We start from the raw sequence: 26,516 nt of genomic DNA on the forward strand, positions 1-26,516 counted from the left end.
GGTAAATCAGACCGACAGTTACAGTAAGGTGAGACAGGTAAACCAGACAGACAGCCAGACAGACAGGTACAGTAAGGTAAGACAGGTAAATCAGACAGACAGGTACAGTACGGTGAGACAGGTAAACCAGACAGACAGGTACAGTAAGGTAAGGCAGGTAAACCAGACAGACAGACAGCCAGACAGGTACAGTAAGGTGAGACAGGTAAACCAGACAGACAGGTACAGTAAGGTAAGGCAGGTAAACCAGACAGCCAGACAGCCAGACAGGTACAGTAAGGTGAGACAGGTAAAACAAGCAGACGGGTACAGAAAGGTAAGATGGATAGTTGAAGTCAGAAGTTTACATACACATTTACATTTACATTTAAGTCATTTAGCAGACGCTCTTATCCAGAGCGACTTACAAATTGGTGCATTCACCTTATGATATCCAGTGGAACAACCACTTTACAATAGTGCATCTAACTCTTTTAAGGGGGGGGGGGGTTAGAAGGATTACTTTATCCTATCCTAGGTATTCCTTAAAGAGGTGGGGTTTCAGGTGTCTCCGGAAGGTGGTGATTGACTCCGCTGACCTGGCGTCGTGAGGGAGTTTGTTCCACCATTGGGGTGCCAGAGCAGCGAACAGTTTTGACTGGGCTGAGCGGGAACTGTACTTCCTCAGAGGTAGGGAGGCGAGCAGGCCAGAGGTGGATGAACGCAGTGCCCTTGTTTGGGTGTAGGGCCTGATCAGAGCCTGAAGGTACGGAGGTGCCGTTTCCCCTCACAGCTCCGTAGGCAAGCACCATGGTCTTGTAGCGGATGCGAGCTTCAACTGGAAGCCAGTGGAGAGAGCGGAGGAGCGGGGTGACGTGAGAGAACTTGGGAAAGTTGAACACCAGACGGGCTGCGGCGTTCTGAATGAGTTGTAGGGCTTTAATGGCACAGGCAGGGAGCCCAGCCAACAGCGAGTTGCAGTAATCCAGACGGGAGATGACAAGTGCCTGGATTAGGACCTGCGCCGCTTCCTGCGTGAGGCAGGGTCGTACTCTGCGAATGTTGTAGAGCATGAACCTACAGGAACGGGTCACCGCCTTGATGTTAGTTGAGAACGACAGGGTGTTGTCCAGGATCACGCCAAGGTTCTTAGCACTCTGGGAGGAGGACACAATGGAGTTGTCAACCGTGATGGCGAGATCATGGAACGGGCAGTCCTTCCCCGGGAGGAAGAGCAGCTCCGTCTTGCCGAGGTTCAGCTTGAGGTGGTGATCCGTCATCCACACTGATATGTCTGCCAGACATGCAGAGATGCGATTCACCACCTGGTTATCAGAGGGGGGAAAGGAGAAGATTAATTGTGTGTCGTCTGCATAGCAATGATAGGAGAGACCATGTGAGGATATGACAGAGCCAAGTGACTTGGTGTATAGTGAGAATAGGAGAGGGCCTAGAACAGAGCCCTGGGGGACACCAGTGGTGAGAGCACGTGGTGCGGAGACAGATTCTCGCCACGCCACCTGGTAGGAGCGACCTGTCAGGTAGGACGCAATCCAAGCGTGGGCCGCGCCGGAGATGCCCAGCTCGGAGAGGGTGGAGAGGAGGATCTGATGGTTCACAGTATCAAAGGCAGCCGATAGGTCTAGAAGGATGAGAGCAGAGGAGAGAGAGTTAGCTTTAGCAGTGCGGAGCGCCTCCGTGACACAGAGAAGAGCAGTCTCAGTTGAATGACTAGTCTTGAAACCTGACTGATTTGGATCAAGAAGGTCATTCTGAGAGAGATAGCAGGAGAGCTGGCCAAGGACGGCACGTTCAAGAGTTTTGATACACCTTAGCCAAATACATTTAAACTCAGTTTTTCACAATTCCTGACATTTAATCCTAGTAAAAATTCCCTGTCTTAGGTCAGTTAGGATCACCACTTTCATCACATTCCCAGTGGGTCAGAAGTTTACATGCACATCATTTTCTTTCAAAATAGATCATGCCATCTATTTTGTGAAGTGCACCAGTCCCTCTGGCAGCAAAGCACCACCACAACATGATGCTGCCACCCCCGTGCTTCAGTGAATTATAAGTGAAATAATCTGACAATTGTTGGAATAATTACTTGTGTCATGCACAAAGTAGATGTCCTGACCGACTTGACAAAACTATAGTTTGTTTACAAGAAATTTGTGAAGTGGTTGAAAAAAAAGTTTTAACGACTCCAACCTAAGTGTATGTAAACTTCCGACTTCAACTGTAAATCAGAGAGCCAGGTAGTGCAAGGTGAGACAGGTCTGAGATAGGTCTTCTGGCTGGTACACACAGACAAAAGTGACTGTTGGAGGAAATCTGGCACCTTGGCATGAAGCAACACAAAGCACAAAAGCGGCGTTCAAGGTTTAGTCAATAGAGCAGCACTTGAACTGCTGTGTGTTCTGTAAGCAGTCACCCAACCCCGACGAAAAGGTTTGGATGTATCAAGCGTGTGCTATGCACTCATGTGTCAACAATACTGCCAAATACCAGTCAAACCAGTATCATCGAGGGCTGACGGGAGAGCTTTGTCTTAAAGACACACGTCTAAAGACGCATAAGGTTGAGTAGTCCCCCTTTTTATACAAGTCAAAATAATACAATAATAAGTTGTAATAGGCCTTGGGCTGTATTGTGACATGCAATGTGGATTGACACTGCTAAAAATAATACATATGCCAATGCCCAATAGCGCATGAATGCATTAAATGTCACTCTTACCCAAACACGGATAAATATCTCCACATGACATCTATCCATCTATGTGTGTGCGTGTGCGTGTGCGTGTGCGTGTGTGTGTGTGTGTGTGTGTGTGTGTGTGTGTGTGTGTGTGTGTGTGTGTGTGTGTGTGTGTGTGTGTGTGTGTGTGTGTGTGTGTGTGTGTGTGTGTGTGTGTGTGCGCGCACACCTCCCACTGTGCACACACTGGTTGAATCAATGTTGTTTCAACCTAATTTGTCAACGTATTGTGACATGGAATGTACAGGGGAAATACAACGATTTGCAAAAAGTAGTCAACTTGTTTTGAGGGTAAAATTTTTACCATAGAATTATGTCATCATGGTTACCAATTTTCAACATAGAAAAACCTTTAAAATATGTTGAATTTGTACCTTTGCAACAACGTCAGATCGTCAACAATATATCCACTATCAGAAAAAAACTGTACGTTGAGCAGCACCTCCTACTGGAGAGTTGATCTTATCTACAGCTATCTATTTGGCTTCCCGTTCAGGGTTTTAACCAAGCCCAGCCCAGCCCAGCCCAGCTCAGCTTAGCGTTCATATTTGTCACTGACTACTACCAATGTGCTATTGTGAGAATGATTATTGAAGAATCTCTTATTAACTAAATAGATTCACTGCTATCGAAGTCATTCTAAAGGGTAGGTTTAACAGAGCAAATTAAATGGAACTATTCTTTATAAGTCATATATCATAAATTATACTAGGCCAATATAGCATCTGCTAAGTAACTAACTGCTATTGTTTCAATTCAACCTAGGGTTCAACAAAAAATAGACAATACATATAGGCCTAGGGTTGCAAGCTTACGTTGATTTCAAATGTGAATCTTCAAGTTAATAATTAATATGTTGGATTCACGTCTCCATCTCAAACTTTTAATGTAATCTCTCTCAACTGCAATCCAAGTCATTTTATTGGTCTATTAGATGAAGCACAGTGATAAGACATTAAGTTGTTGTATACATAGAAAATATCTGATATTGAATTCCCATTTGAACTGTGTTGTGCTTGTGGACGGTTGAAAGTGCCGGGATAGCACATTTAGATGACAACCAAAACAAAAACCTGTCATTCTTTTTCCAGTGGAATTTGGTCGTGCTTTTAGATCGTTGAAAGCATAGTGATAACAACACATTGGGAATTCAACAAACTTCTGGCTGTCTTTTTGAGGGGGTGAATAAAGTTTAAAAGAGGTTCAGAACTTTTGTGAAACAGCACAGTAAAAAATATATGGCAAATAGAAATCAAACTGGATGGACATCAGAAATAGATGGGAGAGGTTGAGGTTAGAGGAAGGAGAGGACTAAAAACAAACAAAATATAACTATTGTATATAGTACGTATAAGCTGGAAGTAGAAACCTAAGCGTTGTTGTTCATTAGTTTACTCCAATTAGGGGAGGGGTGGTAGGGTTAGTGGAAAATAATAAAGGAAAACACATTTAAAAAATATATATATGTATGTGTATTCATATGTACGTATATGTATATGTATATGTATGTATAATTATATATATGTGTGTATGTACTGTATGTATATGTAGGTGTATTTATGTGTGTATGTGTGTATGTATGTATGTATGTGTGTATGTATATATATATATATATAATCTGCAATGTTAAAGCTGATCTATCACCTACAATATATACATATATATATTTATATATATATTTTTTAAATCTCATTGATCAAATCTCAACCAAATATTACCCAAATGTACACGTTGAAATGATGTGGTGTGCCCAATGGGCTATTTGTGTTCTACGTGCAGGGAGTGTGTTGGTGTACATGTGTGTATTCTTCCAGTACAGAAGCTCTACAAGGCTGATACAGTGTTGTGTGTATGTGTGTTGTGTGTGTGTTTCTCCCAGGCAGGCAGGCATGCGATGGCAGGATGCAGGCTGATCACCAGCCCTGATAGACAGCATTGATGTCTACACCTCGGAGGTGGCCCACGGGGGAGCTATTGATTACCATTAAGCATCCATGCAGATGTCCCATAAAGGGCAGGTGAGTGAGAGGGGGGGAAAAACAGATGGGGGTGGAGTCCGAGAACAGAAGGAGGAGAAAGAGGGGGGGTGAGTCAGGCAATGAGGTAGACATATAGAGCATGCAGAGGAGAGGGAGAGGAGAGGGAGAAAGACACTGAAGTAGTACTGTAGGCTAAATCATTATTTGGCTTGATCTTAACTACCAACCTTCCGCTAAAAATATACTATTTAATATCTTTCTGCCAGTTTACTTTGTTGTTGTTTTCTGCTGCTATATTAGTCCTCCTGAAACAAACTTGTCACAATGAATATCCCTGTGTAATACAGTGTATGAGATATCTTTTGAGTAGAGCGATATTTCCATTATTAAATGATTTTAAGTCCTAAATTGTGGCTTTATTATTATGACTGATAAATATAAGGGAAGGGAAAGGTGATACCTAGTCAGCTGCACAACTGAACGCATTCAAACGAAATGTGTCTTCCGCATTGAACCCAACCCCTCCGCACAACCTTAATAAAAACAAGCAATCATCAAATTCACCATTAACGTCATATTTATTGTTATTTAGTTACTCAATAAAACATATACAGATATATACAATATGCAGGAAAACAGACGACTGCACTTTACATATTATTAAAAAAAGAAAACAGAAAAGAAACTCAGTTCGCACGTTGCCGTCACAGTCCTCCATCTATTGTTTCAGAAATTCAAATCCAACAGAAGCTTTATTTAAAGATTACAAGATTGCCTAACACACAGCAAATGTTCTCTTATTTTACATGTGCAATACCAATATTTTTTTTTAAATTTCCCTTATTAAATTGTTCTTTGACGTCCCCTACTATTTCCATTGGCTGTATTGTATACCTGTGTTGGAGCCCAAGCTCAATAGAAGAGGAAGGAAGTGAATGAGAGGAATATGTATAAAGAAATCCCTTTTGCTGATACCTTTTCCAACCCCAAAAACAAACAATGTATCTCTCCATCTCCCTCCCTCCCCCTGCTTCAGGGTTCAGGTCAGATCTATTGAACCAGGATCTTGATTTCATTTGAGGAGGGTAGCCTGCTGAGGCTGTGAGGTACGGTGTCTCAAAGGGCCAAAATCTCATCAGGTTCCTGTGTCTCTGGCTGACAATGGGCTTCCCAGGCCTGAGGTTTGGTTGGAGGGGAGAGGTCCTGGTGACAGGGCTGCTCTCCTCCCTCTATACCCCTGAGAGCCATGGGAGGGGGGAAGGGCTGGTTCACACATCCTCCATACTCTGGCTGACAAAGACCACCAAAGTCCCTCAACGGGTCAGTATGGGTCAGGGTGGCTCTGCCAGACCGAGGCCTGGGCTCAGTGATCTATACGCTAGTCTGGGGGCAGGCATAGTGGGTAGTACCATCTCCAGGCCGCAGAGAGAACCATGGCTAGAGGGTAAAGGTACAGGGGACAGCTCTAGTGGTGAGGATGATCACAAAGGTCCCAAATATTATGAGGCTATTTTCATATCTAGAGAATATAACCAAACAGAGATTCAACACTGATATTCCAATACAGCCAAGGTGATTTTGTCTTATTGTTTCTTCAGTTTTAGTTTTTTATTTTCCTCCATTGACATTTCTCCTTTTTTCTTAAAAATAAAATAAAATAAAAATAGATTGATTTGTGGTTTTCCAGATGTGGTCACCACTGACTAGAGCCCAAGCTGTATAGTCCAGCGATGCATGAGTGAGTGTGTATGTGTGTGTGTCCAAGAGTGTGTTTGTGTGTGAGTGTGTATGCGAGCATGAGTGTGTATGTGTTGATGTGTGTGTACGAGTGTGTATGGGTGTGTATATGTCTTTCTCTCCCTGAACAGGCGAGAGCCGATGCAGTAGCCTTATCATCAACACCTTTATGTCGTCATCATCATTGCTGTCTTCATAGTTGTCATCTGCCACTGACTCTGACTCTCCCTCTCCCTCTCTCTTCATCCGATGTTCCCTCCATCTCTTGGCCTGGCCTGGTTGTGTTCAGGTCAGGGCCGCCACAAAGGTCCCAAAGCGGTTGGAGATGTCGGAGTGCAGGGAGCGCCAGGAGGAGACGGTCCCCCCTCGGCCCTTACTGTCCCCGAGCTCATCTGTGCAGTGGACAGACAGGCACTGCAGGTGGCTCCCCCCATTGCCCCCTCCGGGCCCCTGGGCCCCCACCCCTACTCCAGCCTTACTCTGAGACAGCTCCGACTCTGTACAGGAGAAACAAACACAGAGAGAGGAGAGGGTTAGTGAGTGGGCCAGCACTGAGGAACACAGATTTAGCATCAACAACCAAAATAAACATACTTGGTTAATATGTAGATCACATTAGAATTAATCATAAAAGCCCCTTTATAAATTAAATAATAATTGTCACATCCCACTCAAAATCTATCCAGTAAAATTACCTTAACAACTCCCCCCCTTTCCCACTCCCCATACTGCTGGCTGGAAAAGGACACTGCTCTAAACCCATGCCCCACCTTCTCCTTGCCTGTGGTAACCACACAAACACACACACAAATGTAGTCCTGGTCCCCTGTGCAAATGGGGAGCGCTCCTCAGTTACCTCTGGTCATGAGGTCAGAGGGCTGACCTCTAACCCTACTTGACCCAATTTACTGGTATAATGACCCTGCTGCGGTATCGACCCCACGTCACCATCGTGTCAAAGCCCACATTAAATGGCCGCACCAAGCTTACGGAAAATCCATACATAGGTTTATCCAAGGTCGTATAAAAATCACCCGTGCGATTCTAGAGGAACATGGGGAACGCTGACTGTAGAGATGTATAACCCATTCTCCACGTCAAATCGCTTGTGCCGTATAAGAACTAATGAGTGAGAGCAAAATTGACGAGGACAGTATGTGCTAGGCTAAACTATACTTAAAAGCATGGCGTCACGTGTCATCTGCCATGATATAGACCCACAGCATACTGAGAGAGAGAGAGGCGAGGGGAGAGACGGAGAAGAAGAAAAAGGAAGAGAGTGTAGGTAGTCAGACTTTTACTCTCACTGGTTTCAGAAAGCCCTATTGGTGACTGCAACATTGCATCATTTGTTTAGGGTCTGCCTCCAAGCACGCTCTGAGCATTACATAAAGAGTGTGTGAACATGGTGGGATACCTGCTGTAAAAATCTATCAGGTTATTCCCATCTGTCCTTAGCACTCAAAACACTGTTCTGCTGTGTTCCTCAGACACCCCTGTTATGTTACAACTGCAACGACAAAGACGTTTGTCTGAGGCCTTTGAGTGGGAGCGTAGCTGTAGAGACAGACAGGCTCTAAACAGCTCAGACATGCTGAGGTTCAGGCGCCAGAGACGGGAGAGACTATGATACACACTCTGCTCTGGGCACAGTGCCTGAACATCACACCACCACTACTCCACAGATCAGCACACCTCACTGTTCAACAAAGACAGAACGGAAGGAGAGAGAGAAGAGAAAAAATATGACCTCTCTGTGTCACACTCTCTTTTTAGCTCTTCTCTCTCTTCCTAATTACTTTTTTGTTTCTCTCGCTCTCTGTATATATTTCTCCCTCACTTTGCTTCCCAGCTATGAGCAGCTATGACGTAATGTTAACAACACACAGCCTGAGAAGCAAGGCCCGAGCAGGACAGAGTGGCAAAGAGGACAGGGAAGGAGGCAGGGTGGACAGGCTAGGGCCGGGAAGGCAGGGAGGCAGTGAGGCAGCCTTGCCCCCCAGCCTGTCTGGGCCGTGACCACTGGAATGGAAAAGCGGAGGGATTTTGTAAAAGGTCAGGCAGCCAAGCTCCCGCATCTCTCTCCCTCCTCCTCCCCACAAATCAACCAGGGACTCCGGAGACTGAGTGGAGCGACTGTGGGGGAGAGAGGAAGGCAGTGGGGAGAGGGAGGTATGGGGATTAGTGGTGATTGTGGCAAGGGCCAGCATTTGCCAGAGGGCCCTGCCATACACCACTGAACGGACGACAACCACACTGGGTGAGCCTGGACCACAACTCCTCCTCCCTGTGCTTCCTCCTACCACCCCCCCCCCCCCCCCCCCCCCCACCACCACCGCCCACAGCCCCCGCTGACAGCCCATGGGAGCTGGGTACAGCAGGGTCCGCACCGGCCCGGATAGGCATCCAAGCATTCCCCTGGCTCTTTGCTGATACACAGCAATCTGACAACACAACCACAAAACACACCGCCAACCACCGCCACTGCCATATCCACACCACCTCTCAGCTGCCGCTCCACACACACACACACACACACACACACACACACACACACACACACACACACACACACACACACACACACACACACACACACACACACACACACACACACACACAGTCTGCGTGGTCCCAAAACAGACAGACATGGCCCCCAGCCTCATACATGCAAGGACAAGGACTGTAAACATCAAAGCAAGCGCACAGCTTACACATACTCAATACACACACACACACACACACACACACACACACACACACACACACACACACACACACACACACACACACACACACACACACACACACACACACACACACACACACACACACACACACTGTCATCCACTCCCACTGTCCCAGAGCCATGCTCAGATGTGAGCTCACGTGACAATGTTACTGACATTTATCAATATAAAAACATCCGCATTACCAGTGATTACCATCTATTTCACATAAAGAATCATTTACCATGTAGTGATTGTCCACCAGTTTACTACTTTAAAAACATATGTTTTTATAATCAAAACACTGTGCCTCTCAAATGGTGTTATTAAAAGCAGAAAAATAGTGCTCTTTATAATGTTTATTGATAAAATATAAAGCTCTCTAGTTCAGGAGTAAGCCAGGTAATTGACCAGCCCGTAGTATTACAATACAAATGGTATTAGAGTGTCTGTGGATATTTCTAGTTAATACCCTGGGAGCCGAGAGAGATGGGATTTTGGTGGAAAATCGACACGCTACACTTAAATATTAAGCATTATCCATGGCAGCGTACTTTTTCAAAAGTGGAAACAGCGGTGTGAAATTTTACATCACACAGATCTAAATCCCAAATCACTGTGACATTTTACAAGCTGTGGAATCTTGTTTTCAATAAAAAAAACGTACAGGTATCTTGTTAAGGCTGTTCAACGACTCACATTATATTGCCAAGCAGCATACTGTTCATATCCACAGTAATATCTCAATGATAGGCTATTCATCTCAGAGAATGAGTGTTGAGCTTCAACACACGGGGGAATACCTAATGAAGAAGGAAACAATAATACCACAACCAACTAAGCTGAACCGCAACTACAGTTACATCCCTAACCATATTACAACATCAGACAAGATCACCATGGCAATTTAAATGCTCCGTTTATATGATACACCTCTATTTCTCGCCTGTTTCTAAAAGTGATGTAATTCTGTGTGATTTACAGTGGGACTCCTCCACGTAGGATTGTAGAGCCATCTCACAGACACACAGACACAGCTAGTGATGATTTACACAACAATGCTTTCCACTAGTGTCATGAAGAGAACATGCACAGCACAGCACACTGCTCAGTTTCTGTTTCTCTGTCTGGCTGACACCAATGTTTCGCAGCACTGACGACCTGACACTAGCACACATGTCATACCAGCAGTTCTCCACGTCTGTAAACAACACTGGGAAGTTTCCTTATTGAACAAAAATAAATCTAATATTCTCTGAATCGAAATATAATTGTCAAGGTCAAGAAATTATTCAACTTTATTGTATATTGATGAAGATAATGGTCATTATTATGTTTTAAATGCATTTGTAAATGAAGTATTATGATAGCTAAATATGTATTATGTGCCAGTCTTTGTGTAGGGTGCATTGAAGTAAATACAAGAATACAGTGTGTGTGTGTGTGTGTGTGTGTGTGTGTGTGTGTGTGTGTGTGTGTGTGTGTGTGTGTGTGTGTGTGTGTGTGTGTGTGTGTGTGTGCGCCTTGGCGTTCACTGGCCTCGCATTCGGAGTCGAAGAGTTCCAGCCGTCCCATGCGGTAGCCCTCTGCCCTTTCTATCCCAAACTATACTTCCATGACGACACTTCACGTTTAACCCCTTGCTCCCCAGGGCTCGAGCCCCTCCTCACTGAACATAAACCAGCCCAATCAGCCTCTGCACTCTCTGACAAAAACACCCAGAGGCCTCTGCTCCTATGACAGTGAGTGAATTCAAGTCAGATTCCTTTAGCATAACAACTAACACTAAAGCCATGAGAGAACATTCTATGTCCGGGAGCACAATGCACACATCACAATGCATAGATACAACGTCTGGTTTTCGACGATGTGAGGAGTGATGGTAAAAAAAGAAATGCCTAATTTCCACTACAACAAGGCTTAGTTTGGTCGTTTAGGTCTTTTAACACTTTTCTTGAAGGTTTACAGTGCCTAAGAGCAGGACCTGTGCTCCGGAACCTCAGGTACCAGCTACTGCGCTAAGCAGATCGCCCAGCTGAGCAATGACAATGAGACTGTTATGTGACCGCTTAAAGTCAGAATGACAAAAAACACCAATTAGTCCTATGTTCTCTGCTTCCAACTAGGTGTGTGAGTGTCTACAGGAATCCCTGTTTGAGAAAATCAGGTACCTGATGGTGGCCTGGGGGTTGGTGATTGGGGTGGGGGAGTATGGCATGGGAGGCCTTCTACAACCCCCCCCCCCCCACACACACACACACACACACACAAACACACCACCACCACCACATGGTGACCTTTCCCTCAGAGTAGGGAGGATATGGAGAGGAGGGGGTACATTTCACATGCGAGGGCACAGGGGTTATTTTGGATTGAATTTCCTCTCTGTTCCCTGGCAACAAGAAGGACAAAAACTTGCCCAGGCAGGCAGGCCTTGGCTCGGTCTCTCCTCCTCAGCCCTTCTCTAGTACACACACAACTCCCCCTCAGGCCGCAAGACGCGCTTAGGAAACTAGACACAAATGGGAACACGGGATGTGATTTAGTACCTCCTGCATAAATCAAAACCATGTCCAGGACCTGTCATCCATGTCATCCAAGTAGGTGACATATTGATCTACGTCTCGCTCTCTATTTTGTTTCAGCCTGTTACTACACACTCTGTTTATGTATATTTGGCCCATTTGGAAACCCCAACCACTCATGACAACAGTGGGAATTTAGGGATTATGAGCATCTGTTAGGGAGGGGCTGGGAGGGGGGGAGGGGGGGGGGGTTATCGAGGCTGACCTGCTCAGCCCCACACCACTTAACATGCAATCTATATTTCAAGGTAGTCCTCAGTTGAAGAAGTTAGGTTGCCAATTTACAGAAAGTTACATTTTCTTTTCACATATCTTTCTTTTCATGTGATAGAAATTGTTTACAACTTGAAATCAAATGACTGATTATAATTGACTGAAATAATAATTGTCCTTTTAAAAAAAGAAATACATTTACCCTTGATTGAAGAAAATGATGACATTTACTTAGAAATTAACATAATATGATCTTCAAAATCATAAGCACCAGTTGCACAAAAAAAGATGTCAAATGTACTATTTTTTTTATTTTCAACTAAGCAACAAACCTTAAAAGAGTGCAATCAAAATGTCTATAATTATCGAGGTAAAAGCAGTGGTGTAAACTAACTAAGTAAAAATACTAAGTAAAGTACTACTTAAGCAGTTTTTTGGGGGTATCTATACTATATTTATACTATATTTTTGATAACTCTTACTTTTATTCCACTACATTCCTAAAGAAAATAGTATGTGCATTTTCCCTGACACCCAAAAGTACTGGTTACATTTCGAATACTCAGGCAGGACAGCAAAATGGTCCAATTCATATAGCACGTTGTCATCCCTTACTGTCTCTTATCTGGTGGACTCACTAAACACAAATACTGCGTTCGCAAATTTTGCCATTTAGTTTGCTTAAAATAAGAAATTTGATGTATAGCATTTACTCACAGAACAGGACCGCCGAGTGTTGAAGCGCGAGGCGCGTAAAAATCGTCAGTCCTCAGTTGCAACACTCACTATCGAGTTCCAAATTGCCTCTGGAAATGATGTCAGCACAAGAACAGTTCGTCGGAAGCTTCATGAAATGGGTTTCCATGGCCGAGTAGCCGCACACAAGCCTGAGATCAGCATGCACAATGCCAAGCGTCGGCTGGAGTGGTGTAAAGCTCACCGCCATTGGACTCTGGAGCAGGGGGAAACGTGTTCTCTGGAGTGATGAATCATGCTTCACCATCTGGCAGTGCGACGGACGAATCTAGGTTTGGCGGATGCCAGTAGAATGCATAGTACCAACTCTAAAGATTGGTGGAGGAGGAATAATGGTCTGGGGCTGTTTTTCATGCTTCAGGCTAGGCCCCTTAGTTCCAGTGAAGGGAAATTTTAACGCTATAGCATACAATGATATTCTAGACGATTCTGTGCTTCCAACTTTGTGGCAACAGTTTGGGGAAGGCCCTTTCCTGTTTCAGCATGACAATGCCCCCGTGTAAAAAGCGAGATCGATACAAAAATGGTTTGTCGAGATTGGTGTGGAAGAACTTGACTGGCCTGCACAGAGCCCTGACCTCAACCCCATCGAACACCTTTGGGATGAATTGGAATGTCGACTGCGAGCCAGGCCTAATTGCCCAACATCAGTGCCCGACCTCACTAATGCTCTTGTGGTTGAATGGAAGCAAGTCCCCACTAAAATGTTCCAAAATCTAGTGGAAAGCCTTCCCAGAAGAGTTGAGGCTGTTATAGCAGCAAAGGGTGGACCAACTCCATAGTAATGCCCATGGTTTTGGAATGAGATGTTTGATGAGCAGGTGTCCACATAATTTTGGTCATGTAGTGTATCTTTACTTTTACTCAAGTATGACAATTGAGTACCCTTTCCACCCCCACCCCCACCCCTAGTTAAAAAGTATAGTTCTGTGTGGTATAATGACAGTATTAAGCCATAGTGCCCTCAAACTCAGCTCTGGACCTCAAAGCCAGACTCCAAACAGACTCCAAACTATTGTTTCTAACATCTGAATGTCTAAACTGACCTGAAAAATATAAAGAGTCCAGAGAATGGAACTGGGTAGAAAGGGAAATATTTATTTTCTCTCTTTCTCGCTTGAAAATTATGCAAATGACAGCCATTGACATCCTGCTTGCCTCGAGAGTGAAACCTCAGATGTTCCCAGAAAAAACGGAAACTTCTTTCCATCTTGCTCGCTTTTGCTATCACTCCATCAGTCTCTCCTCCTCTCTCCCAGGAGAAATAGCTCTGGTGTCATAACTCATTTGTCAATTTGTCAATACAAATTAAAGACGCCTGACGACTACCTGTATGCCAAATAGCACAACTGCTGCTGGAGGCTTGACAACACCTCCACACACACACACACACACACACACACACACACACACACACACACACACACACACACACACACACACACACACACACACACACACACACACACACACACTGACACAGACTCTAACACACACACACACACACTGACACAGACGCTAACACACACACACACACACACTGACACACACACACACACACACACACTGACACACACACACACACACTAACATACACACACTGACACAGACACTAACACGCACACACTGACACGCACACACTGACACACACACACACACACACACACACACACACACACACACACACTGACACAGACGCTAACACACACACTGACACACACACACACTAACATACACACACTGACACAGACACTAACACGCACACACTGACACAGACACACACACTAACACACATAAACTGACACACACATATCCCTCCATTCCACGCGCTATCCAAGGGGAATATTCAGCACACGCACGCTGAGACAAGTTTGAGTTCATTTCAGTGCTCTTCCCCAGGGAAAACAAAATACCGGATGAGCTGCTATTTTGAAGAGCAAAAGGCCTGACACCTTTGTTTCTACTTTTCTCTCTACACCAGTAAGAAAGATGTTTTTAACACAGCTCCTTTGACTGTCACTGGTTGTAAATGTCTTGCGAAGCAAAGGCCTCAGCATACAGTGGACACACACATACACACAATCATCTAGAAACAAAATATTCAAACTAGATTTTACACACTCCAAAGTACAGGCAAAAGCGATCAAAAGTATTGTTCTGAGCTGCAGTATCTATAAGACAGAAGACCACACAGCTAAACTATGCTGCTCCTGCGCTTGCCTGACACTCAGATGGACCAGTATTATAAGAGCTAGCAGCTCCTGGAAAAATTGCAATGGTTTTGTTTTCATCGCATGCCATCAGTAGTGATTACTACAAATCTATTGGGTTATACTGTGGATTACTACAACCTAGTAGGGGTTGTCCTTCAATCAGACCAAACGGACTGCAAGCCGGCCAAACTGACGTGGAGCTAAAATAAGTTGTGGTGAACCCTGACATAACTAGTCAGATACTTTAACCATACCGTGATGAATTCTCAGAGCTGGAGCTGAGAGTAGTTTGAGAACCAGCACAAGAGTTTATTCCAGCACACAAGACACCTGAGAAAATAGTTTATTCCAGCATACAAGACACCTGAGAAAATAGTTTATTCCAGCATACAAGACACCTGAGAAAATAGTTTATTCCAACATACAAGACAACTGAGCAAAGGTCTGAAACCACAAGCCTGTGACCAAGTCTGCATAAATCAAACATGATGTTTACAGCTGAAAAACCCACTCTGTTAACTTTCCATATTTTCATCTCTCTCACATACACACACTCACACAAACACACACACACACTTACATGGTAAAAGCAGTCCTAATGCCCTCTGATTCTTGCTGATAGTGTAGGAATTGTGTGATATTCTTTCACCCCCTAGGGATTGATCCACAAAGGAAGACAGAATTGACTTTGCAAAGAGACAAGAGGAAGAATAAACACATATTCCAAAAAAAGATAGAAAGATCCAACTTTACATTTCTCAAAGTCTTCACTTTCACGATATTTACAGCTAACTATAATATGATCCTCACATAAGAAAGTCTAACACCTCATTTTTCTTCATTATCTGTCAATAACCATGTCAACTGACAGGAGGTCCACAGGATGAATTGGCACTTTTGGCAACAATATTACCAGGACTAATTTCTGTGATTATGATAACTATTATTATTACTGCAGTATGAGAAAGTGCAGGTAGTGCTACACTGTCTGGCCGTGGGTTGTTGAGGAAGTCAATACGGAACACCTTGTAATGATGAATCTGGAACACGGACCTCCCCAAGCTGTTTTCTCTTCATTCAACCAAATGTCAATCACATCTTTAAGAAATCCCATCTTTAAGAAAGGAAATACAGGAAATAAAAATGAGTCATGTGATTTGTGAGTTGTCCACGGAGTGAAATGTTAATAGACCAACAGAGATAGGAAAGTGGGGTAGTCTTTTAGGAATATTCCACTTTCTTCCCAGGTCGCTTTAGGTGGCATGTCAATACGCCTGTTCTTTTTCATGCTTAGACACCTCTAATCAGGGTGTCTAAGCATGACAAGTCCCCTCTCTACCCACTGCTCTCCTACCTGCCAACAGCAAGCTGTAGCATCCTCAACCACCACTAGAACAGTGACTGTGTTTCATGGGAGACCATGTTCATTCAGAGGAGAGATCCTCACACTGTATGTACAAAGTGATAACACACCGTAAATAACAAAACCAACACAACTTTCACTGTGTGGTCAAAACTGAAGCAAAAACTCTAAAAATAAAACCAACTGAATCATTTCCTAGGGCGACAAGTTGCCTGTTATCAAGAGTGTGCATGTCTTTCAAAACAAACCGTCAGGTCCTGGCTATGATATAAGGAGCAGAAAGGGAGAGAGGGTGAGGGAAAAAGACAGATGAAAAAGAAGAGGGGGAAATGTATTCACTCATCACTTTGGTGAAAACGCAGCCAAGTTCCTTCACTTCACGGACAACGGGCTTCTTTAGTTAAAGCAGGGTCTAAAGGCCCCATGCCTACAGCAGACATTACTGTGTCTTAGTGACTAGCTTTGGCTGCTTGGTATCACACAGATCGGATACGCTATGGTTGGGTCCAATTGGAGCCGTTACTGCAGAACATATCACTTTCTAAATAACCACAGTGGGACCTCATACAGGAAAAGCTGAGCCACACTGTGTGAACAGACATCAACACATAAAATACAACAATCACATTTTTGTTCATTTTGTTCTTTAACAGTATCGTAATTAAGCAATAATGCACGAGGAGGTGTGGTATATGGCCAATATACCACGTCTAAGGGCTGTTCTTCCGCACGACGCAATGCAGAGTGCCTGGATACAGCCCTTAGCCATGGTATATTGGCCATATTCCACAAACCCCCGAGATGCCTTGTTGCTATTATAAACTGGTTACCAACGTAATTAGAGCAGAAGAAACACCAGGGCTAAGGGCTGTGTCCAGGCACTCTGCGTTGCGTCGTGCGGAAGAACAGCCCTTAGACGTGGTATATTAGCCATATACCACACCTCCTCGGGCCTTAATGCTTAATTATCCCATAGAAGCTACTATAGAATGACCTGTACAATGCATTAATTGCATTATCAAATTCCATATTCCTATGAGGCACTTGTGGCACCAAGCTCTGGCTTGAAAACATCACCTATACATCCACTGGCACCATTACCATTATACCTGATAATACAGTCTGTTCTGTGATCTCCAACTCCTGCACTGGCTGAGACCTCACCTATAGTCACAGAGCCCCAAACACCACAGGTCCTTTCCTCCCAGTGGCACTACCACCCATACCCCTGCTATAGACACAAGGAGGCTTATTGCCAAATGTCACTGCAACCATCCCCCTCCCCAAATAAACACAGGCCCATAACCCACCTGTCTCAATTGGGCAGTTAAACTCAACTTCCTGTAAAAACACAGAGTGAGGCCTATAAAGCGCCCAATTAACACAATCACTCAGGACTCCCACTATTAAAGGCCCAGTGCAGTAAAAAGGGTTTTCCTTTGTTTTATATGATATTATACAACAGCTGATGAAACTAACACTGTAAAAATGTGATCAATCTTTTTTCCTGATAATTGAAAATACAATCCACAAATTACCATTTAATCAGCAGGTTTCCATGGGCGGGAGTTTCGGCTTTCCATGGTGACATCACCATGCAGTAAATTGGTTAATAGACCAATAACAATCGGAGTTCCAAACCTCTCTGCCAATAACAGCTAGTTTTCAGTTTCCTCATTCCCAGACAGTGCTAGTAAAATTATAGCTTGAGAAATCGTTTTTAGCTAAAAAGCTGTATTTGCCCATTTAAATGGAAATCTATTACAGTAAGGTACTTAATTATTACCCAGAAATAATTTGATATTGATCTAAAAATGACTGCATTGGGCCTTTAAAGCTGCTCCCAGGATGTCAGGAGCTATGCAGACCCCCACCCCGTCCCCAGCTTCAGGACACTGTGATGGGGGATAGGACAGGGGCATGAGGACAGATACCAGGAGAGAGGGTTGCCACAACATTAAACTAAATTGATGTAATACACCCCTGGTGCACAACACCTAAAAGGGTGTCATATGATCAACTTCGAGGGTGACATGGAAAAATTATCAAAATGCGTGGAAAATGTTTTACTTCAATACAAATTATCCATATGATCAGACCGTGCTGCTTAGCAAAATGCTGTGTATTCAATCAAAATGTGTGATCTTAAAACGTTTTAATTGATTAGCCACATCATACGGGAATAAAAAGGGAGCATGATCAAATTGTGATTTAAAAAAAAATACAAATTGTTTTATTTCTAAATTGTAGACCAGCTATCATTAGTGTTAAAACAGTATTATTATTATTATTATTACTATTACATGCTAACTATAATTTATCTTGTGAATAGTAGGAATACTGATAACCTTGATAACTAACAAGACAATTTCAAAAGAAAACTACATAACTATGTTAAACTTTCACTGTAACTTAGCAATAGGGCAGAATCCAGGCACAGGTAATGACCATGTTAGGGTTCACCTGTTAACCAGCTGGTAGACTTGCAACAAGACATCAGAAACAAACCTAAATAGTCTCCATGACTTGCAAAAACAGACAAATGCCTACATTCATCAATATTTTTATTTCACTTCTACACAACTCAAATTCAAAGTTCCATGAAATCTTTAAACATGACTTTTAGAATTCAGGGATTTAGCATTTTGCAAGATAATATGTCAAATCATTTCATAACTGTTCCTTGATTGTGCCTAGGTGTAATATTTAGGTTAATACATATTTGCCACTAAAACCATAAGGCGCTATTTATGTTTATCTGAAACTTATACTTTCATTTGACTGCAGAGATATTTGCGCGTCTCTGAAACACATCCAATTCAATCTGAAAATCAAGCAACACACCTTAACCCTTTTTCATCTTTGCCGTCTGCAGCACTCAAATGAGAAACTGTCAAGAGCCATGATTTGTGCTAACTAGCTATCGATTTCGCCCAAGCGACATGCGTTTCGTGCTTGCAGGGAGGGGAATTGGAGAGGGAAAAACTTGCGGAGATAGTGAGGAGAGACGGGAGAGAATAAATACTTTAACAAAATCGAGGTGGCCGCTGTTGCTGTGCATTTTCTGTAGAATAGCCTACGTGCGCCTATCTTAGACATATGGGTCTTGAAAAAAATGGACAGAGGGAGAATGTGGCCGGTCTGGTTGACCTCTGTCTCCTAAACAATGCGCCTTGATCACAGATTCCGTGCATGGAGCCCCCTCCCCTCTCTGCTCCCACAGTTAGCGAGAACAAAGGGATATTGAATAAATATGCGCTGGGGGCTACCTATTCACGTGAGAAAAGGCGTTTTGGTGGCTTGTTTCTGGCCGTGGCGATTTAATTATGCGTGTTTCACTGCTGCCCCGCCGCCTTTTGCAGCACTGACTGACTACCATTTCTATTTATCTATAGCTTTTGTAATGTCCCATACAAAAAGTGGCCTAACAAAATACATCAAGACACAAGAGGACATTACATTTGCACAGAAACATATCCCACCGTACGATTAAAAGAGGACATGCACCAGAAATATTGAATTAATAACCTGAATATAAATATGAAGTAGGCTTACGTTTGTTCTTTGTTTAATGGATTGGTGGAGCAGTCAACAAAAAGTCACTTCAGCACTGAATTAAATTGAATGTGCTTGTTGTAGCTATAGTCTAGTCTCAATATAAACAATATAGGAAACAATAATGGGAAATAATAATAACCATAAGCAGAATTCACACATTTTCTTTAATTTCCTGTTTATGAACTAAAACAAACCAGAAGCCTTAGGTATGACCGGTAATGTAAAGACAGTAGAAAATGATTTGTGTTGTTTAATGTCAAACGATGATTGACAGCCGCTTTCAAACCGCTGACGTAAAATGTAAAGCGCCAGCCAGCGTCTCTAATCACGCTATACCAATTTCAACAAGCACTTAAAATTATACAACAGTGTCATGGTATAGGATACTAAATAGATTTGTTTTTCAATTATTTACAGAAAGAACCATTTGTATACCGTGACCAACCCATTTTTTCCTAAACCAATGCAGGCAGAAAAACTGTCTGGCAATAAAATAGAACCCAAACTTCTAAACAAATTACAAAAACTGAATTATACTTGCATTCTTATTATTATTCTTACTCTTATTATTACTGTTGTTATTATTGTCATTGTCTAATACTATTACCATTTTCAATGTAAATCTTTCCATTCGAGGACACATCATATTTAGGAAACACAAAGTTGATCAATAAAAGCTTAAGATACTCGTTTATAGTAATTTCACTTGACAACGCTTCCCTTCTCAATATGGACTAATCTAAAATCAATCCAGTCTCCAATCACGTATTTTATCCCGTAGTAATAACAAAAACAAACAGATATGTGTGAATGGGAAACCCCGCGGTTAATACGCATCTCCTCAAAAACCTATTCGTCTTCTCAGTGTAGTTATTCACTCTGAAAACCCAGATAAAGAACCACAGGAAATGTTTACTTTTCTCGGGCTGTTATTTTGAAGTCCCTCTACAAGAGAAGAATCCATTACAAGCACCAAATAATACGTTAAGGATGACTTAGAACAACAAATCTAAGTACAAGTCAATGTTTTTAAATGTTCCTGGTTAGTGCTAGGTATTTAATTTCTAATCGTTAAATAGCCTGTGGTCCAATAGCCTATCCCTTGTGTAAAAACGATCAAAAGTCAGAAATTAATTATTTATGTTTCTACATGTAAAGCTCGATTCGAGTAAATACCTGATTTATATTTTTCAATAGAATATGTGAAACATAGAACATTGAGATTTTTGCCTCTCAAAATCCACAAGACTCGAAGTTACCGAACAACCCTCCACGCTGTCTACAGTGCTTAGGCTATACTCAAAGACGGCAGTGCAAGAAGAGAGCCTGCGTGTCTCCAATTCAACTCATGCAAGTTAAAATACTAATCTTATCATATATAATCTTGTAGCCTCCTATATAATGATATTGTCCACAACACAATATTATATTGACTTGAGATAATCATATCCTCAGAAACAGATTTCCAAATAACTGCCGACATAGGCTACAAGCACAAAGGAAGTCCTTAGTGACTTATTTTAGTCTAGAGTTTAAATCATCTTTTACTCATCTGAGAGGCAAAACAACACTATGTGCTGAGAAGTTGATTGACTGCCATAAAAGTGTGTGTGTGTGTGGACAGTAATAAGACACTAATAGTCAGATAGTAAAACAATGTGGCAAATATGATCATAGAGCATATTGAATTACCTTCTTTGCTGTTATTCTGGCTCTTAGTTTTTTCCCAGGGTGCCATGGCCTTGTCATCATCTGGCCCATCCATCATGGCCTTGTCGCTGGGCACATACCAGGTGGCGTGCTGCTCTGCCATCAGAGTGTCAAGGTCAATAGTCCCCATTGAGCCCTTCCCAGCATCCGGGCTGCAGCTCGCCAGCTCATTGTCTTCATTCTGTGAGGGACAGTCGCCACTCTTTTTACCATTCTTCATGGCCAGGGGCTGGTCCTCTGAGATGCTGAACTGCTGCCGCTGGAGCTGAATCTGGGCCTGCAGTATCTCCAGAGGATGGATCTCGTCCTGGCCAGAGGTGCTGGATGGGGTGCGTACCTGCTCCATCCCAGGTGTGCCTGGGTGACCGACTCCGTTGCCCACCGTGCCCCCACCAGCACTCAGTCCATAGCTGTCGGGTGTCGAGGTAGTGTGATTGGTGATGCCCTGCATGCCTAGGGGCTTCTGCCCATTCATCAGGCCATGTTCCCCCCTCTGCAGCTTGGGTGAGACGGTGATGTGCGGACTGCGGTTGGGCTTGGTGACAGGAGCACCTCCTGCATCTGAGCTAGAGGACACCTCATCCTCATTGACGTAGTGGGTGCTGACATCGTCAGGAAGGTCCACGTGCGGTGAGCTACTGTTAGATTTGGTGACACTCTGAATGCCACTGTCCAGAGAAGACATCAGGTCTGCCTGGTCCCCCAGCATCTGGTCATCTCCCTTTCCCCAGGAGGGGGACGGGAGGGGTTTCTCATGGGGCGTACCCCCACCCCTCTCCCCAACGCCAGCTGAAGGGGGTTGCTGGCCTGGACTTACAACAGGGTTTCCACTCTCAGAGGAAAAAAAGATCCCAGGGCTCACATGCCCGCTATCCCTTTTTCTCCTCCCTCTCCCTCTCCCATTCCCTGTTGCTGCTTTCCCCTCACTGCATGGGGTAGCGTCCATGTTGTAATTTGGGGAGAGGGCACTGGCTTCCCCCTGCAGCGTCTGGTTTTGACCTGCAGGCTTTATGTTGCTGTTCCCAGTGCCAGGCATCTGGCTGTTCTGGGAAGTGCCGCTCTGAAAATACTCAGGACCAGCACTGCCAGTCCCGTTAGCTGTGCTGCTATTAATGTCTTGCTCCGTCTGACTCAGTTTTCGCTTGCCCTCATTTTGGTTCTTCTTGTTGAATGTTACGTTTAGGTTGGGGGCCCCTAGACTAGCTATCATGTTCTGGCAGGCTGTGGAAAGGGCCGCCAGGCAGCTCTGCCCGAAAACATTGTCTTTAGTGCTGGTTTTGCTAAAGTTCCCCAGGGAGAGTGCCCCAAGCTTACTGACAGAGGACCGCTGGCCTGGGGGGAACTCAGATGGAGTAGGGTAGCTCCCTGGTGAGGTGTTCACCCCCTGGGGATTGCTATGTGGTGGCCCTTGACGGTTTGTCCCTCCGTAAGGAAATGTTGGTTGAGCTCCCATGGAAGGCCCGGCGGGGAAGTCTGCTGGCCGCCTATCTGATGGTGCGTTGGGGTGTCCTACTCCAGCTCCGGGGGACTGCATTTGGGAGAGGTTGCCCATGTTGTTGCCAAACTGGGGGTGCATGCGAGGGGAGTGGAGGGCCTGTACATGCCCATCTCCAGGTATCCTCATTGGCTCCTGCATGCCCATCCCATTCATGCCCGGCCTGAACATCATACCAGCTCCGTTCTGCTGCAGCCCCATGTCGTGGGCCCCAGCCTCCCCGCCCGTTCCCCCCATACGCCGTGACATGATCTCTCCTGGTGGGTGGGACCCGGGGAACCAGTTCTCCTGAGTTATATGAGGGTTCTGACCCTCAAAGTTCGGCATCCTGCCTCCATTCTCCCTGTCAAAGTTGGGCTGAGGCATGCTCCCCACTGGGCCTCCATGAACCATGGGGCCCGGAGGCACGTCGCCGTGGTGACCTAGCTGCTGCAGGCTGGGCTGCCTCATCCTCTGCTGCTGGTTCCGAGAGGCCATCTGCTTGATCATCATGGCCGCGTTCTGCCTCTGTTGCAGAGACTGCTGCTCAGGCCCGGCATGCTGGAGTGGACCCGGGGGGAAACCGTCTGTTACAGGTGGGGTGAACTCACCAGGAAGGCCAGGGTAGGCCGAGGGAGAGAGATGGTTCTCCATGCCCTGCGCATTGTGCATGCCACTACCCCACGTGCCACAATTCTCTCCTCCCTGTGCGTTAGGGAACTCAAATCTGGGCCTTTTTGCCATGTTCATATAAGGACTGTCAAAGTGTTGCAGCCTCTGATTCGGCGGCTGTTGGGCGGGAGGAGGGGGAGCCGGCTGTTGCATATTAAACATGGGGTCCCCATAGGGGTGCTGGCCCCTATTTTCCAGTCTGTGAATAGGATACTCAAACTGGTTGTGTTGGCCAGGCATCATGACGCCACCATCCAGCATGTTGGTGTTGGTGGAGCCCGACTCAGACTGGGGAGGCCGGGGGAGGCCTGGGGGGCATGAGTTCTGTCGTGCTATCAAACCAGCCTGCTGCTGCTGCTGCATGAGAGTGTGTCTGGCACTGACCCCCGGGTCCATCCCCACTGGCATCTTACGGCCATTCCCAAAGCGCTCAAAAAACACTCCATGCTGTGGGGGAGGCTGAGGCTGCTGGGGCTGTGGGGGTGGCTGCTGGTGCCCTTTGGAGATGCCCTGTATACCCGGTGTCCGAGCCATGGCAGGGTTTCCAGGGAAACTGCCACCGGCCACCGGCCTTCCTGGCCCAAAGTGGGGCAGCTGAGACTCTGATTCTGTTGGAGAAAATACAGGTACGTCAAAATGTCCAGTTGGTGGCTCGCTTGGGAAATTATACTCTAATCCCTCCACAGCACCCTGATTGGGCATCCGTCGAGGCTCCAGACCATGGGTCTCCGAAGAGGAAGAGGAGGAGGAGGGCAGACCATGGAAGGATGCTGCCCGGTTAGGTGACTGGTCCAAGGGTAGACAGGGGGCAGGGACAGCGTGGTTGCCGCTTGGTGGGCCGTGGTGCTGGAACTCAGGCATGTTACTGGATCGTTGCTGCTGCTGCTGCTGGGAGAAGCTGTCCCCTGCCTGGCCCTCAGCAAGGGGGTCAAACCCCTCTCCAAAGCCCTGCTGGGGCCCCATGCCGTTGTTGTTGTAGCCCATCAGCCTGCCACCATGCAGGCAGGATGAGGCTGGGTCTGGGCCTCCAAAGTTCCCACTGAAATGAGGATGGTGTTGATGAGGGTGAGACTGGTGGCCATGGGGATGGCCTTGATGAGGTTGCTGGTTGTTAAAAAATCCATGCATGGGTCCTTGCTGCTGCTGTTGCTGCTGAAGTCCACTGCCTGCATGCATGTCTGAGTGGCCCCTGGGATGAAAGCCACCATACTGCTCACCGTTCATGTTCATATTGAGCCCAAGCATCGGAGGCTCGTTCAGAGGGCCCATGCCCGGCTCCACGGCACCAGGCGGGCCTCCTGCGTGAAAGCCAGGGCTTTTGTAATGGGAGCTCATGTTCAGTCTTGGCTGGTTTATGTTTCTCTCTGACTGGCCAGGGTTTCTGCTATTAATCTGAGAACCAAACTGCTCCAGCCCAAACATACTTCCCTGCTATCAATCCCGCATGACAGCCAGCTCAGCTGGCATAGGCAGTCTATCTTAGCCTCAGTTTTCCTTCGTCTCCACACAAAAAAAGAGGACAAAAACGAAAAGAGATGAGAAATGCCTCAATAGGCCAGATGGGCTATTTTGATATCTTAAAAAGTTCTGATTTAAAAACTAGACAGTGGATCTTAAATCTATTCACTCACCCAATGAGTACTCATTGTGTTTTCCAAAATCCAATTTGCACCTAAAGTGTTGCGAGGAAAATAAAAGGGAGAGAACACTACACGTTTGTCCAACGAAGCACGCACATTGGCTACAACAGTCTGTCCTTGCTCGTTCCCGTGTATTTCTACAGGCGTTTGGTTTCCATTAGTTTACAAATAATACAAAATATATTTCACTTGCAATGTGACTTCGATATAATATCATATTCCAAAGTTTCTGAGCACATTTCTTCTTTGTAAACTTGATCAAACCCGTTATCTAATTTATGACAGAGATCACAAGGCTTATAAACATTTAAATAAACACATAACAATTTTCTTCGTCAACTTGATTACTCCAGCTGTTGTCAAATGTCCTAGGACGCACAGTTTGGAGTGTCCTTTCAAGATCCCTTTCTTGAGAAATCCACCGGCAACCGGCAACCTGCACAAGTACAATTCTAATTGGTCGTTGTTGTAAAATCAAAATAAACAATTTCCCACAGTTCTGGGTGAAATGTCTTATAACTGCACTATTAACAATTCTACAATTTCAAGTCTGCGACAAAGTCCGGAAGGAAAATCCAGCCCAGTCATGAGGCTATCAGGAAAGTCGCTTTTGCGCCACCGTGTCCCCGAGCTTCCGGCATGCACTACCCGCGGCTTGACAACATGGTCCAACTGGTCCTGGTCATGTGCCCTCCAAGCACGCATAAGGCGCGGAACCTCTATTGGCTCTTTCCCTCACTCTCTCACACTATATAACGCACTCCTTCTGCTCCTTTCTCTGGTTTGGTCTATTCCAGCTGGGAGCGATTCACAGATAGATCACACTCTTGTCCGGCGCTTGGCGCTGTGTGAGATCAACGCGTTCAGGGAACCAGCAACAAGTTTTGCATTCCGCAACCAATTCCATCCATGAGGTCCTAGCCAATCGGAGGCTGCGGAGTGCCAGTGCAGAGGGAGGGTCCATCTTTTAAGGTGGTCCAAGATGTGGATGAACGAGAGAGTAACGTTAGTGTATTGAAAGAGCACCGTTCTCCCCAACTAAAGTGTATTCGAGTCTATGCCAGGTGTGTTACTTGCTTCATTGTATTTTAAATGGTCTATGGCCATTTTTGCTTTTTATTTGAGATCAATCTATTTATTTGTTATAT

At 44.9% G+C, this 26,516-nt stretch overlaps 1 protein-coding gene across 1 annotated transcript; it reads right to left on the bottom strand.

Moving 5' to 3' along the window:
- Positions 1 to 5,277: 5,277 nt before the first annotated feature.
- Positions 5,278 to 26,252, bottom strand: LOC129853586 (transcriptional activator MN1-like). Its single transcript, XM_055919778.1, has 2 exons — positions 21,565 to 26,252; positions 5,278 to 6,952 (listed from the first exon to the last, which is right to left on the bottom strand). The coding sequence occupies exons 1-2, from the start codon at positions 25,148 to 25,150 to the stop codon at positions 6,741 to 6,743; spliced, it is 3,798 nt and encodes a 1,265-aa protein (XP_055775753.1). The 5' UTR covers positions 25,151 to 26,252; the 3' UTR covers positions 5,278 to 6,740.
- Between the last annotated feature and the right edge of the window lie 264 nt (positions 26,253 to 26,516).

Source organism: Salvelinus fontinalis, chromosome 4 (assembly GCF_029448725.1).
Source record: "Salvelinus fontinalis isolate EN_2023a chromosome 4, ASM2944872v1, whole genome shotgun sequence".
Lineage (NCBI taxonomy): Eukaryota > Metazoa > Chordata > Actinopteri > Salmoniformes > Salmonidae > Salvelinus > Salvelinus fontinalis.